General features: G+C 44.5%; 1 protein-coding gene across 1 annotated transcript in view; it reads right to left on the minus strand.

Moving 5' to 3' along the window:
- LOC126278329 (putative inorganic phosphate cotransporter) overlaps window positions 1–8,890 on the minus strand; it is a 331,537-nt gene extending 322,647 nt beyond the window's left edge. Inside the window, exon 1 of the mRNA XM_049978349.1 lies at window positions 8,762–8,890. Coding sequence (XP_049834306.1) covers window positions 8,762–8,825 — 64 coding nt within the window. The 5' untranslated portion in view covers window positions 8,826–8,890. The remainder of the gene's footprint in view (window positions 1–8,761) is intronic.
- Window positions 8,891–16,562: the final 7,672 nt, after the last annotated feature.

Consider the following 16,562-nt stretch of genomic DNA (forward strand, 5'->3'; position numbering starts at 1 on the left):
CCTCCTTCCCGGATAAAAATGTACTCCGAACATTGCTCGACGAGTTCTCCGCCTCAAAACTACTTGATTTCTACAGTCGCGGAATCGAAGAGCTACCCCAGCGTTGGCAGACTTGTAAAAACTGAAAGAGAATATAGTACTGGTGGCTAAAGAATAGTGAGAGCAGGCGAAATGCCACGTAGACCTCTCACAGAAATGAAAGCAGCAATTAAACGGGTGTGAACTATGTTGCAACGAAGGAATTCAATAGTCAAAACCTCCGAAACGGAACGCAGGAGGTAACATGTATCTGCGTAGAAGAAACAGGAGGTTTGTTAACACGTCGCGGTTGCAAACTGACATTACGTCACGACATATACACAAATTTGAATGCAGCGAACAGACACGTCAATGACCGGACGGCAAAGTTTGTAATTTTGTGGGGAAAAAAAGGGAGAGAGAGAGAGAGAGCGAGTGAGATTTGAACCCCCATCACCCCCGTCACGGGCCAACAGCACGACCACAGGACCACGACACGACGGCGGTGACCGTTGTTCGATATTGCACACGTTCACGTACATTTTCAAGAATGTTTGGAAGACTTGATTTAGAGACGTTGCTCCATTGTGATTCGGCACAATAACGTTGACGCACCATGGTCACACGTTGACCGTTGTTCGATATTGCACACGTACACTTTGGACCGTTCACTGTTTCTATTATGCTTCTTTTTTCACAGCTCAGTACACTTTCTTCCTGTTTTCTTGCTTGATCTGTGTTCAGTTTTTGACGGGCTACCCAAAGGGACAATTTACCACTACATCCGAGCGGTGTGCGATAGGTTGTTTCCCTTGTGAGTATATTCCTTGCGTATGAGCAACGTCAGCTGAGTAACTAGGTAGTGGCTTGAACTAACAACTGCAAACAACAATGTGCATTCGACCAGTCAGCTGCGAACAGGCAGAGTTAAGTAGTGGACGTGTGACCATGGTGCGTCAACGTTATTGTGTCAAATCGCAATGGAGCAACGTCTCTAAATCAAGTCTTCCAAACATTCTTGAAAATGTTCTGAAGAAGAGAAAGATGTCTACAAAGTTGGTACGGCACACTTTGACCCACACAAAAAATAACTAGGAGTGAGCGACTGCCATGACTCGACTGAAATGCAAAGCACTGACAATTCTTCTCTGTAAAAAGCTATCAAAAGCGAACAGTTTTGGTGTTACCATTGAAAAGAAATGATCGTATGGCAATGATGGATGGGAGTCCCCACCTGGAGAGGTTCGGCCACCGAGTCGCAAGTCTCTTCAGTCAACACCACACTTGGTGACTTGCGTGTCGATGAAATTGAGGGTATCACACCACCCAGTCTCCCTGCGGAGGAAACATCCGACGCAGCTGCTGATCGAACACGGGCCCGCAGCACGGCAGTCAGACGCGCTGACCACTCAAGCGAGGGGGTGGACTGTGTTATCAATACGGATGACCAGGGGAAGCAGTTCACATGAAGGATCAACGCTTTGACTGCATAACTGACATCCAAGCCAGCGTGACACGAGGTGAACAACGTTCCAAAGAAGCCCTTATCTGACATTTCACGTAGCTGTATCAACGTTCCGTGCGTTCCAGAATGAGATTTGCACTCTGCAGCGGAGTGTGCGCTGATATGAAACTTCCTGGTAGATTAAGACTCTGTGCCGGACTGAGACTCGAACTCGGGACCTTTGCCTTTCGTTAGCAAGTGCTCTACATCTGAGCTACCCAAGCACGACTCACAACCCATCCTCACAGCTTCAATTCTGCCAGTACCTCGCTACCTTCCAAATCTCACAGAAGCTCTTCTGTGAAAAAAAAAAAATGTTCAAATGTCTCTGAGCACTATGGTACTTAACTTCTGAGGTCATCACACAAATCCATGCCCGAGGCAGGATTCGAACCTGCGACCGTAGCGGTCGCGCGGTTCCAAACTGTATCGCCTAGAACCGCTCGGCCACCCAGGCCGGGTCTTCTGTGAACCTTGCAGAACTAGCACTCCTGAAAGAAAGGACATTGCGGAGACATGGCTCAGCCACGCACTACAAGACCCGCCAGCAACTCGTCTGAAACCACGCAAAGCACCCTGGCTTGATCTAGAAAGTATCGGTTCTCTCGACGCGGCCTCCAAATGGCGACAACGCTGGAACGAACATCCACCCAACAACGCTCATCTGGTTCATTATCCAACAAAGAATGTCGAGGGATTCCAAGTACCACGCCAAATCTGGTCGAGGCTGGACAGCATTAGAACTAGCCAAGGAAGATGTGGTTAAACCATGAAGAAGTGGGGTTTCCGTCCCTCTGCTGACTGCGAATGCAGAGCGGAGGAGCAAACAATAGATCACGTTGTTAAGGAGTGCCCACTTCGAGCATTTGTCAGTGATCGGTGGACTTTACATCAAGTGGCACAAAGAGCTCTTGACAAAATGTCACATTTGGACATTTCCATTTGACTGTAGCTACTTCTCATCTCATTTACTCATCTACATCCATACTCCGTAAGCCACCTGACGGTGTGTGGCGAACATCTGTGTACTTGTAAAACCGTACGGTAAATACATAAATAGTAATGAGGAATTGAGTATTTCCGTTTTCTGTCTGCTGCCTTCAGTTGCAACACCAGACGGACCCAAGGGAGAGAGAATGGAAACGTTAGGCCTTTTCAGTGGTTTTACGTATGACTAGAACTTCCCAGGAGTTTATGATCAATCTTCCGCCAGATGCTGACTGTGAAAATTACTGCACGTTACACGTATGACACTTCTCACGGATGAACTTGTCATTTTTTAACTGCATGAAATTATAGACGTGTGAAGTACCAACCGCACCAACTCTTGACAGGCACTCTGTACTGCTGTCTTGGGTGCCAGTTACACAGTCAACACGGTGCATGCGCAACGCTTAGAGGAAACGGGTCGACCACAGCCACCGGCCTGGAGCGATAACGCGACGCCTTCGAGGCAGCTGTGACCCAACTCCGTAGCATTCACCCCAAACATTTCTCAAGGTGGCCGCTCTATAAACCGCAGTCTCTACTCCCAGTTTCTCCACACCAGTAATCAGCTGTAGCGCACCTCGACAGAGTAACGGTGCCAGAAAGATATGAAAATTGCATAAAAATAGCTTCCATAATACATTCTAGCAAAATTCTCTTAAAAAAGTCATCCAGATCCGATTAAAACCACACACGGGCAGAGAGCTACCAAGGAAACAAGGTGGATTCAGAAGAGGAAGACACACCTGGGGTCAAATACCAGACACAAGATAGATCATGGAAAAAGCTAGAGAATATCTACAATCCTTATTTGTTTACGTGATAAACTACATCAAAGCACTTCTCTAAGTCACTCAGAAATGTGGGAAGCACTGCACTTTGTAATAATGACAGATATCTTATACAGCTAATCAGAGACCTGTACAAAAACCAAGGAGAAATAGTAAATATGCAAGAATACAGTAAGGATATACAGAAACTTTCGGGATAGGGAAAGGAGTCAGCCAGGGATTATACTACTTCCATTCCTTTTCACTTTGTTTGTCTAAAAGATATTGGAAAATGGAATCTACAATGGCGGGGGTAGGGGGGGGGGGGGGGAGAGAGGTGGGCACTTAACAACTTACGAAATGCGGATGGCACAACACGTATAGCAGGCAGTGAAGAATGCATTAAAAGTGTGCTGGAAGAAATAAAAAAAGTGAAAAGTTTAGCCTAAGGCAAAAACTGAAGAAAAAAATTTTGACAACAGGAATTTGGCAAAATACATATTTACGATAATTTTATATTTTCTTCTCGTAATTGATTTCTGTTGTTTGGAGAACTAGATCAACGGCATAGATTCACTTTAAATATTTATCGTTTCGAGGTAGTGGTATGTCTCCTGGCTACAAATAATTTCCTGATTTGTCACGAAATTCACTTTTCCTCATTTTGCAATGAAATAAGTCGATCTATGTCAACTTCAAGAATATTTGATTTTATATATATCAAATTCAGTTGAGCTGCATGTTCTTTTTGTATTTTGTTATGGTTCAAATGGCTCTGAGTACTATGGAACTTAACTTCTGGGGCCATCAGTTCGCGCCGGCCGAAGTGGCCGAGCGGTTCTAGGCGCTTCAGTCCGGAAACGCGCGACTGCTACGGTCGCAGGTTCGAATCCTGCCTCGGGCATGGATGTGTGTGATGTCCTTAGGTTAGTTAGGTTTAAGCAGTTCTTAGTTCTAGGGGACTGATGACCTCAGCTGTTAAGTCCCATAGTTCTCAGAGCCATTTGAACCATTTTTGTCATCAGTTTCCTAGAACTTAGAACTACTTAAACCTAACTAACCTAAGAACATCACACACATCGATGCCCGAGGCAGTATTAGAACCTGCGACCGTTGCGGTCGCGCGGTTCCGGACTGTAGCGCCTAGAACCGCTCGGCCACTCTGGCCGGCTCATTTTTTTTCATAACAGAGTACGAAATACTGTGATACCACGGTGATTGCCCAGTGACGTCATTCTCATGATGGAGATGCAACCAATATGTGACTTCACTAACAATTGGAAAACATTAGCAAACTAAAAACTGACACATGAATGCGACCTGCGCCGCAGGAGAGGTTTTATTGTTAATAATGCCTCCAACCATATTAAAAACTTGAAAATATTACCCTACATTATGAATAAGCGGACGTGAATGTTTCATATGAATTAGCAGTATGTATCTTAAAAAAATAAAAGATGACACATATGTTGGCTTCGCCTACACACAACCAAGCTGCACCTTCAGACGTAACCAACGCCTGGAGCTACGCTGCAGATCTGTCTGTTCCCCACAACCTTCGTTTAATAACAGTTTTGTCGTGATATTATTTGTAATAGTCTGATTATACGTTACCCAGTCATCAGATTACGCTATTGTCGCTGCAGTTTGTCTTCTCAACATGATAAAAACAATTTTAAAAAAAACTATTTTGGTCTACACTGAAGCACGTATCAGATGGAGGTAGTATAGCGTACGCAAGGTATAAAAGGACAATGCATTGGTGGAGCTGTAATTTCTTCTCAGATGATTCATATGAAAAGGTGTCCGAAGTGATTATGGCCACACGGTGGGAATTAACGGATTTTGATCGCGGAATGGTAGTTGTAGCTAGACGCATGAGCAATTCCATTTCGGAAATGGTTAGGGAACTTAATATTGCAAGACCCACGGCGTCAAGAGGGGCCGAGAATACGAAATTTCAGACATTACCTCCACGATGGACAACGCAGTGACCGATGGCCTTCACGTAACGACAGAGAGTAATGGAGTTTGCGTAGACTTGCCAGTTCTAACACACAAGCAACATTGCCTGAAACAACCACAGAAATCAATGTAGGACGAACGACGAATGTATCCGTCAGAAAAATGCGGCGAAATTTGGCGTTAATGGACTGTGTCAGCAGGCGACCAACGCGAGTGGCTTTGCTAACAGCACGACATCGTCTACGGCGCTTTCCTAGGCTCGTACCATATCGATTGGAGCCTAGACGACCGGAAAACCGTGGCCTAGTCAGATGAGTCCCGATTTCAGTTGGCAAAGCTGATGGTAGGGTTCGAGTGTGGCGGAGACGTCATGAAGCCATGGACGCAAGTTGCCAACAAGGCACTGTGCAAGCGGATGGTGGCTCCATAATGGTGTGGACTGTGCTTACATGGAATGCACTGGGTCGTCTGCTACAATGGAACCGATCATTGACAGTAAATAGTTACGTTCCACTACTTGGAGACCATTTGTAGGCGTTCATGTTCCCATACAACGACGGAATTTTTATGGATGACAATGCGTCCTGTCATCGTGCCACAGATGTTCGCGATTGGTTTGAACAACATTCTACACAATTTGTGCGAATGGTTTGGCCACTCAGGTCGCCAGACATGAATTCTGTCGGACATGTATGGGGCATAATCGAGGGGTCAATTCGTGCACCAAATCCTGCACCGTCGTCACTTTAGCAGTTGTGGTCGGCTATAGAGGCCACGTGGCTCAGTATTTCTGCAGGCGACTTCCAACGACTTGTTGAGTCCACGCCACGTCGAGCTTCTGCACTAAAAAAAACTAAACTCCTCCCGAACAGACCAGAAGGCTAAGCGGATACGGAGGGGCATGTGGTCAGCATACAGCTCTCCCGGCTGTATATCAATTTCCGAGACCGGAGCCGCTACTTCTCAATCAAGTAGCTACTCAGTTTGTCTCACAAGGGCTGAGTGCACCCCGCTTGCCAACAGCGCCTGGCAGACCGGATGGTCACCCATCCAAGTGCTAGCGCAGCCCGACAGCGCTTAACTTCGGTGATCTGACGAGACCCGGTGTTACCACTGCGGCAAGGCCGTTGGCTTAGTTGCTGCACTACACCGGACAAATGTGGGTCCGACACGATATTAGGAATTATCGGTATCAAAAATGGTTCAAATGGCTCTGAGCACTATGGAACTTAACATCTATGGTCATCAGTCCCCTAGAACTTAGAACTAGTTAAACCTAACTAACCTAAGGACATCACACAACACCCAGCCATCACGAGGCAATGAAAATTCCTGACCCCGCCGGGAATCGAACCTGGGAACCCGGGAAGCGAGAACGCTACCGCACGACCACGAGATGCGGGCAATTATCGGTATCCCGTGACTTTTGTCACTTTAGTGCAGTATACGACACAATGCAAAGCGTCATCATCAGTGGACCCCATCTTCACTAGATTTGTACCAGTCTAGTAAACTAGGTCTAGTATGCAAGAGGATCGAGTCCTTCTCGTACGAGAATTAAACGATATATAATACACAAAACACACCACCAAAATCTACAACTGAAACGGGAATGACGCTTTGGCATTCCGAGAGATCGACGAGATCTTTAACGTGGTGGAGCATCAAGAAACCAAATGGCTGACGTCACCAACAACACGAAAACATGAGCAAAAGGAAAACAAACGGGATGTCCACGGTAATAGTGAGTTTTGGATAGGGATGATCTTATCATTAACACTTCGAAGAGATCAGACCATAGTGGAAAAATAGTAGTTTATTCCGGAGATGCATTTGCACCTATGGAATCCCGCGATAAACAGAAGAAAAGATTGGCATCATTCACAGCCTCACGAGTAAAACGTTACCTTCCGATCAAACGTAAGCCTTGAGCTACACTATAAATCATTCTACAACGACACTTTTTTTTTTATTTTGAAGAAAAAAAGTTATTTACCGTGCCAGATTTGTTTGGCTTCAAAAATGGTTCAAATGGCTCTGAGCACTGTGGTTCTTAACTTTTGAGGTCATCAGTCCCCTAGAACTTAGAACTACTTAAACCTAACTAACCTAAGGACATCACACGCATGCATGCCCGAGGCAAGATTCGAACCTGCGACCGTAGCGGTCGCGCGGTTCCGGACTGTAGCGCCTAGAACCGCTCGGCCACCCCGGCCGGCTGTTTGGCTTCGCCAGCTTGTAACCAAATTATCACGTTCCAATATAGCCTAGACCTGAGGTTACGCTACAGATTCGTCTGTCACAGCGGCCGCTGAGAAAAATACATGGAATGCATTCATAGTTGGGGACTTATGACCACAGATGTTAAGTCCCATAGTGCTCAGAGCCATTTGCATTCATAGTTGCGAATATGGACAACCATCATCTGTATAATGGAATAAAGACAACGAAAACTCGTGCCAGATCTGGACTCTAACCCATATTCTCCGTTCATCGCATGCGTTCGCCTTATTGTTAGACTATCCGAGGACGATCCACCGCCAGACACAAACTTCCACATGTTGTCAACCATGTGTTTACAACCTGCAGCCGTACATTAATTATGTATATTCCCGAATAGGGGAAGATATTTTAATTGAAAGTCGGTTGCCCGGTGTCGGTGAATAAATATGATATTGCAGTGGCTGTGTTGTTCAGAAATTACGATGCAATGTTCCATCCGTCATGTATGCATGTCCGAAGGAACTGGCACTTCAGCGATTACAGCCGTTACGAATACATTAAATATATTAGCAGTTATGAATAAGGACAACCATTGTCGTCATTGCAGTACACAGCTGACTGTTGTCTATATTCGCAATTGCGAATATATTTAATGTATTTCGTAACGGCTGTAATCGCCGAAGAGCCAGTTCCTTCGGGCTTGCATGCCTGGCGGATGGAACACTGCATCATAATTTCTGAACAACACAGGCACTGCAGTATGGCTAAATGAAAAAGTTCAAAGGAGAACGGCAGTAGCGTGATCATTACACTCGCCGTCTGCAGTAGATCAACATAGATCTAATGTACAATAAGATAACTAAACGATATAACAACTAATGTTACAGAACACGAACGACATTACAACTGACACACATACACAACAACATAGCTGACGCCAATTACGTAGCATATGACGTCAGACATAAAAATATATTGATGACTCGCGTTGTTCATTATACCTAATGAAAAACTCACTACAAACAAAAACATCGCCGATGTCATTTACGTAAAGTATGACGTCAGAACTTCTAAGAACTTACCGATGGTTCGCTCTGTTGAGTAAACGCAAAAGTGAAACGTGACTTTATTACATGGTATGAGTGTACCGGTGTGCAGAATTTGGAAAAAATTTAGTAACAATTATTGCAACAATTACAGACGTGTTCGCACGTGTAACCAGACGTGATATGTCGGGCGTGAGTGTGGTGGAGTGTTGGAGCGAGACACGTGGGCTCGGGTGCGTGCGGCCTACCTGTGGTCAGCCGGGGTGCTCCCTCGAGCAGCGCCGTCTTCTCGTCGGCCATGGCGCCGCGCATGCTGGCTGCCTGCCCACACACGCCGTGCTACGTCGCGCCGCCAGCGTGCCGCAACCCACACTGACGGACGCCTGCTAGCGCCCGGTGCCCGGCGGTTTGATGAGTGCACCAACTGCAGCGCGCCGAAGCCATCTCTCGTCCGCTCTGCGCGTGTCACATATTCCAGCTGCATCTACGACTGCATCATGCTCCGCAAGCCACCTAACGGTGTGTGGTCGAGGGTACTTCTGGTACCACTAACTGATCTCCCCTGCCCTGTTGCACTCGCGAACGGCGCGTGGAAAGAATGACAGTCGGTAGACCTCCGTATTAGCTCTAGTTTCTCGAATTTTCCCGTCGTGGTCATTACGCGAAATGTATCTCGAAATTTCAATAGTAAACCTTTCCGTGATGCACAACGCCTCTCTTGTACCGCTTCAGCGGACTTTATTGAGCATACCGGTAATGCTCTCGAGTCGACTAAACGTTCCCGTGTCGAAACGCACCGCTCTTTATTGGATATTCTGACTCTTCTGTCAGTCTTACCGGTAAGCATACCATATTGATGAACAATACTCAAAAATCGGTCGAGCTAGTGCCACTGCCTTTGCGGATGCGTTGCATTTCCTTAAGATACTTCCCATGACTCTCAGTCTAGCATCTGTTTTTCCTACTGTTTGTTTGGGTCATGTGGTCATTCCATTTAAGGTCGCTCTAGATTTAGATTAGATTAAATTCAGTTTTCATTCCGTAGACTCAAAAAATGAGATGATTCTCTTGAGTGTAGAACATGTCAGAAAGTATAACATAAAAACATAAAACATTTGAATATAATACACTACTGGCCATTAAAATAGCAACACCACGAAGATGACGTGCTGCAGACGCGAAATTTAACCGACAGGAAGAAGATCCTGTGATATGCAAATGATTAGCTTCTCAGAGAATTCACTCAAGGTTGGCACCGTTGGCGAGACCTACAACGTGCTGACATGAGGAAAGTTTCCAACCGATTTGTCATTCACGAACAGCAGTTGACCGGTGTTGCCTGGTGAAACGTTGTTGTGATGCCTCGTGTAAGGAGGAGAAATGCGTAAGATCACGTTTCCGATTTTGATAAAGGTCGGGTTGTAGCTTATCGCGATTGAGGTTTATCGTATCGCGACATTGCTGCTCGCGTTGGTCGAGATCCAATGACTGTTAGCAGAATATGGAATCGGTGGGTTCAGGAGGGTATTACGAAACGCCGTGCTGGATCCCAACGGCCTCGTGTCATAGCAGTCGAGATGACAGGCATCTTATCCGCGTGGCTCTAACGGCTCGTGCAGCCACGTCTCGATCCCAGAGTCAGCAGATGGGAACGTTTGCAAGACAACAACCATCTGCACGAACAGTTTGACGACGTTTCCAGCAGCATGGACTATCAGCTCGGAGACCATGGCTGCGGTTACCCTTGACGCTGCATCACAGACAGGAGCGCCTGCGATGGTGTAATCAACGACGGCCCTGGGTGTACGAATGGCGAAACGTCATTTTTTCGGATGAATCCAGGTTCTGTTTACAGCATCATGATGGTCGCATTCGTGTTTAGCGACATCGCGGTGAACTCACATTGGAAGTGTGATTCGTCGTCGCCATACTGGCGTATCACCCGGCGTGATGGTGTGTGGTGACATTGGTTACTCGTCTCGGTCACCTCTTGTTCTCATTGACGGTTCTGTGAACAGTGGACGTTACATTTCACATGTGTTACGACCCGTGGCTCTGCCCTTCTTTCGATCCCTGCGAAACCCTACATTTCAGCAGGATAATGCACGACCGCATATTGCAGGTCCTGTACGGGCCTTTCTGGATACAGAAAATGTTCAACTGCTGCCCTGACCAGCACATTCTCCAGATCTTTCACTAATTGAAAACGTCTGGTCAATGGTGGCCAAGCAATTGGCTCGTCACAATACGCCAGTCACTACGCTTGATTAACTGTGGTATCGTGTTGAAGCTGCACACGCCACCCAAGCTCTGTTTGACTCAATGCCCAGGCGTATCAAGGCCGTTATTACGGGCAGACGTGGTTGTTCAGGGTACTGATTTTATCAGGATCTATGCACCTGAATTGCGTGAACATGTAATCACATGTCTTTTCTAGTATAATACACTCCTGGAAATTGAAATAAGAACACCGTGAATTCATTGTCCCAGGAAGGGGAAACTTTATTGACACATTCCTGGGGTCAGATACATCACATGATCACACAGACTGAACCACAGGCACATAGACACAGGCAACAGAGCATGCACAATGTCGGCACTAGTACAATGTATATCCACCTTTCGCAGCAATGCAGGCTGCTATTCTCCCATGGAGACGATCGTAGAGATGCTGGAAGTAGTCCTGTGGAACGGCTTGCCATGCCATTTCCACCTGGCGCCTCAGTTGGACCAGCGTTCGTGCTGGACGTGCAGACCGCATGAGACGACGCTTCATCCAGTCCCAAACATGCTCAATGGGGGACAGATCCGGAGATCTTGCTGGCCAGGGTAGTTGCCTTACACCTTCTAGAGCACGTTGGGTGGCACGGGATACATGCGGACGTGCATTGTCCTGTTGGAACAACAAGTTCCCTTGCCGGTCTAGGAATGGTAGAACGATGGGTTCGATGACGGTTTGGATGTACCGTGCACTATTCAGTGTCCCCTCGACGATCACCAGAGGTGTGCGGCCAGTGTAGGAGATTGCTCCCCACACAATGATGCCGGGTGTTGGCCCTGTGTGCCTCGGTCGTATGCAGTCCTGATTGTGGCGCTCACCTGCACGGCGCCAAACACGCATACAACCATCATTGGCACCAAGGCAGAAGCGACTCTCATCGCTGAAGACGACACGTCTCCATTCGTCCCTCCATTCACGCCTGTCGCGACACCACTGGAGGAGGGCTGCACGATGTTGGGGCGTGAGCGGAAGACGGCCTAACGGTGTGCGGGACCGTAGCCCAGCTTCATGGAGACGGTTGCGAATGGTCCTCGCCGATACCCCAGGAGCAACAGTGTCCCTAATTTGTTGGGAAGTGGCGGTGCGGTCCCCTACGGCACTGCGTAGGATCCTACGGTCTTGGCGTGCATCCGTGCGTCGCTGCGGTCCGGTCCCAGGTCGACGGGTACGTGCACCTTCCGCCGACCACTGGCGACAACATCGATGTACTGTGGAGACCTCACGCCCCACGTGTTGAGCAATTCGGCGGTACGTCCACCCGGCCTCCCGCATGCCCACTATACGCCCTCGCTCAAAGTCCGTCAACTGCACATACTGTTCACGTCCACGCTGTCGCGGCATGCTACCAGTGTTAAAGACTGCGATGGAGCTCCGTATGCCACGGCAAACTGGCTGACACTGACGGCGGCGGTGCACAAATGCTGCGCAGCTAGCGCCATTCGACGGCCAACACCGCGGTTCCTGGTGTGTCCGCTGTGCCGTGCGTGTGATCATTGCTTGTACAGCCCTCTCGCAGTGTCTGGAGCAAGTATGGTGGGTCTGACACACGGGTGTCAATGTGTTCTTTTTTCCATTTCCAGGAGTGTATATTTGTCCAATGAATACCCGTTATCATCTGCATTTCTTCTTGGTGTAGCAATTTTAATAGCCAGTAGTGTACTTACTACCCTGATCATTTGTTAAGAGATTGTCGAAATATCTTAATACAATGCAGTAAACTGGAACCCCTAATATTTACAGAATTAACACACTGTCAGAATGAAACACTGTTATGCACTATTAATAAATTATTCATTCACAAAAAACCTAATCATGACTGTTGTGACCATGGGCTGTCAAAACTGAGATCTAACAGATATTTTTACTTAAGCTGTCTTAACAGGCTCTGTTAACATATTCATCTATGGAGTAGAAGGAGTTGCCTATCAAAAAGTCTTTCAAACTCTGTTTAAACCGTGCTTCATCAGAAGCATAGTTTTTTATGGTTGCTGGCAATTTATTGAAAACGTGTATTCCTGAATATTGGAGCCCTTTTTGCACCAAGGTAAGTGATATTAGGTCTTTATGTAGATTGTTCTTATTTCTAGTATTAATACTATGTATTGAGCTATTGGTTGGAAACTGGGACGTATTACATGCAGCAAATTTCATTAAGGACTAAATATACTGAGAAGCAGTGGTTAGAATACAAAGTTCATTGAACAGGTTTCTGAAGATGTTCTTGAATTTACACAACAAATGATTCTTATCACACGCTTTTGCACCCCAAAAACTTTTGCACGGTTTGATGAGTTGCCCCAGAATATGAACCCATATGATATAATAAAATGAAAGTAAGCAAAGTATGTAAGTTTTTTTTTTACAGTTATATCCGCTACATCTGACATTATTCTCACAGCAAATAAAGACTTGTTTAGGCGCTTAAGCAATTCTGTGGTATGCCCTTCCCAACTGAATTTACTATGAAGTTGTAATCCCAGAAATTTAACACTGTCAACCTCTTTGATCTGTATGTCTTCATATACTCATGCTGGAAGGAAATCTCTTACAAGTTCTGAACTGCAAATAGTGGGCCTTCTCAAAGTGTAATGACAGTGAATTAGCTTTAAACCACTTAATAATATCAGTGAAAATTTGATTAGCAGCTATTTCTAAATCTGTACTTGACTTGCTACTTATCGCAATGTTTGTTTCATCTGCAAACAAAACAGACGTAGCGTCTGGTAATATAACTGATGAGAGGTCATAAATGTACACAAGAAAAAGCAATGGACCCAAGATGGAACCTTGAGGAACACTGCATGTAATTAATTCCCAGTCAGATGAAGACTGACTGCTTACTGCACAGGTATTTTGCAACTACACCCTTTGTTTCCTGTTAGATAGATAAGACTAAACCATTTTGCAGCATTGCTGGTGACACCATAATATTCTGATTAACTTAAGAGAATGCCACGGTTCACACAGCAAAGGCTTTTGACAGGTCATAGAAAATGCCACTAGCGTCTGATTTATTACCTGATGAATTAAGTACATTCTCACTGTAAGAGTAAATAGCTATCTCTATGTCAGAACCCTTATGAAATCCAAGTACATTCTCACTGTAGGAGTAAATAGCTTTCTCTCTGTCAGAACCCTTAAGAAATCCAAACTGTGACTTGGGCAATATATTATTTGCAGTTGGATGCTTAAGAAGACGCTCGAACACACCCTTTTCAAATATTTTTAAGAAAGCCAGCAAAAATGAAATTGGTCGATAGTTTGATGGTATCTCCTTATCCTTTTAACTTCAGCATATTTTAGCCAGTCTGGAAATGTTCCGCTGATAAGATAATGATTATAAAAATAACATAAGCTAGAACTCAACTCTCATGAGCACTGTTTGAATAACTTTGTCGATATATTATCATACCCACTGAAATACTTGGATTTTAAGGATTTTATGACGGATGCTAATTCTTTGGGAGACGTGAGTGTCATTTCCATTTTACTGGAGTTATTTTTAAAGACTGGTCTCAGATACTCCACTGCACTGTTCACCGAACCTGATAACCTCAACCTGTCAGTAAGCTTGATAGTATTCCTAGATATTTTACGATGGTTACTGTTTCCGGAAATTTGTCATCAATAGTGTAGCTGCATAGTAGTGGATTTCCTTTCCCAATGTATGCACAATACGTTACATTTATTTACGTTTAGGTTCAACTGCCAGAGCCTGCACCATTCATCAATCCTCTGCAGGTCATTCTGAGAATCGACACTCTCTCCTGGTGCTGCCACTTTGCTACAGACAACCGCATCATCTGCAAATAGACTTAAAGACCATCCGACGCTTTCTATTAGATCATTTATATACACTGTAAACAGTAACGGTTTTACGTATTTCATAACGACTACAGTCGCTGCTCAACTATGTAAGTTGATCTTGACTGTTTTGTTCGTATTTTTTGATATATTATAGCAGCTTTTGACACAGTGCGATGTGGCTAGGCAATATGCTTGTTATGAGCAGACACAAGTAAAATTGCGAACGAAACATGCACATCCAAAGGAACAGGCACATTCTTGGATTTTGTTACTTCAGTCTTTTATCAAAAATTCATGAAATTGGCCTAAAATATCAATTTTCAATTTATATTTTATTTACTAGAAGAACTTATGGATAATAAGTTTCAGTGATGAAATTACATCCAAAGTGCCTGAAAAATAATTAAATGCATGACGCAAGCTTCCAGCCGCACACGCTTCTTGAATCGACTCTTCAATACTACCTCGGTGAACGATGATTCCATGCATTACATTCACAAGGAGAGTCTTCCAAATTTTATCCTGTATGTTGTCAAGCCCACTTTCAGGTTTCTGGCTAATACTGAATTTCTAAAAAAAGTTTCGACGGCAAATCCAGAATCCAAATGAGCCTGTAAATTCACTCATATGGAAACGAAGCCCTCAAATCACATTTCATCTGCTACTGTTGTCAAAATTGCAGCTTATAATATACTTCTTGTATTTAATGATGACAACATATGTAGGACGGAGGTATTAGAGAGACTGGGCTTTAAGATAGGAAATTTCACTCAAGACGTATTAAGAAAAGTAGATTTACAGTGCCTCTCTGCAGCTGCAAAGTCAGTTGAAGACCTGGTAAAGGAAAGAAGGCAGAACACAAGAAACCAGAAGAGAAGCCTTAAAGGGAACAAGGGCCCTAAGTACAGATGTGAGGCCTTCTGAAGAGGTGACATTAGAAAAAATGTTATGGTGAACTTCAAATTACATTTTCTGAAAATGATCTATTTTAAAATTTATATACCTTTTTCTCAGAATCTACGAAGGCTACAATTATGGAACATTGTACACTTATTTCTATAAACCCAATAAATGTAGTCTCAAGAGCAAATTTTCAAAACCTGTGTGTAAGGTGAGGTAGGGGGCAAACTGCTTGCAAAGAAAGTAAACACAGAAAATTTTGTAGAAATTTCTTGAACAGTTCCTGAAAAAATGTAAATAAATTACTTTTTTTTTAATAAATTTTGAATTCCATCAAAGACTTAAGTACATATATAATCCAAGGAAGTTAATTTTATATATGTTAATTTCATGTGAAGCATGGTGCAGAATTTGATTGCCATATCTTCAAAACTGTGGATTTGGTTTCCAAGATCACCTCCCCCCCTTAATTTACTTTCTTAAAACTTAACTCACTTCAAAATAGAGTGCCAAAGTTTCGCTTTGTAAAGAAAATAACTTGAATGTTTCTTTCATCATTTTATGTTTAAAGCTACCATCTTATCAGTTTTCATAATTCCTTTGTTGTGTTTAGAACTGAGTATAATAAAATCTTTGTCAGAATGAATGATTTAATTTTGACCCAGCACCTTACCATTCCCTGCCAGCTACCACTTCAGATGGTATGCGTGCATTCCTGTGAATATGGCAGTTCTCATAGTGAAGACGTATTGGTGACCACCAAGATTACTAAAATAAACATCTTGGTTCATCTTCACTTAACATGAATGAGCGGTCCAAAATCTTGGTACGAGAAACACCCCAAAAGTACTACAGAAAAACCTCCTTCCAGAACTACACTGACGGAAAAAAAATTGCAATAGCGAGAAGAAGTTGTGCGACATAAACAAATATTGGTAGGCATGTTTCTACATCTGAAATATGATATCTGTTCCAATGTTGCGCCAGTCTCATAAATCAGTCGCATTTGAGATAGGAAGTGGTGAGTTGATCATAGTCAAGAACGCCTTCAAGGTGACAAA

This window comes from Schistocerca gregaria, chromosome 6 (assembly GCF_023897955.1).
Source record: "Schistocerca gregaria isolate iqSchGreg1 chromosome 6, iqSchGreg1.2, whole genome shotgun sequence".
Classification (NCBI taxonomy): domain Eukaryota; kingdom Metazoa; phylum Arthropoda; class Insecta; order Orthoptera; family Acrididae; genus Schistocerca; species Schistocerca gregaria.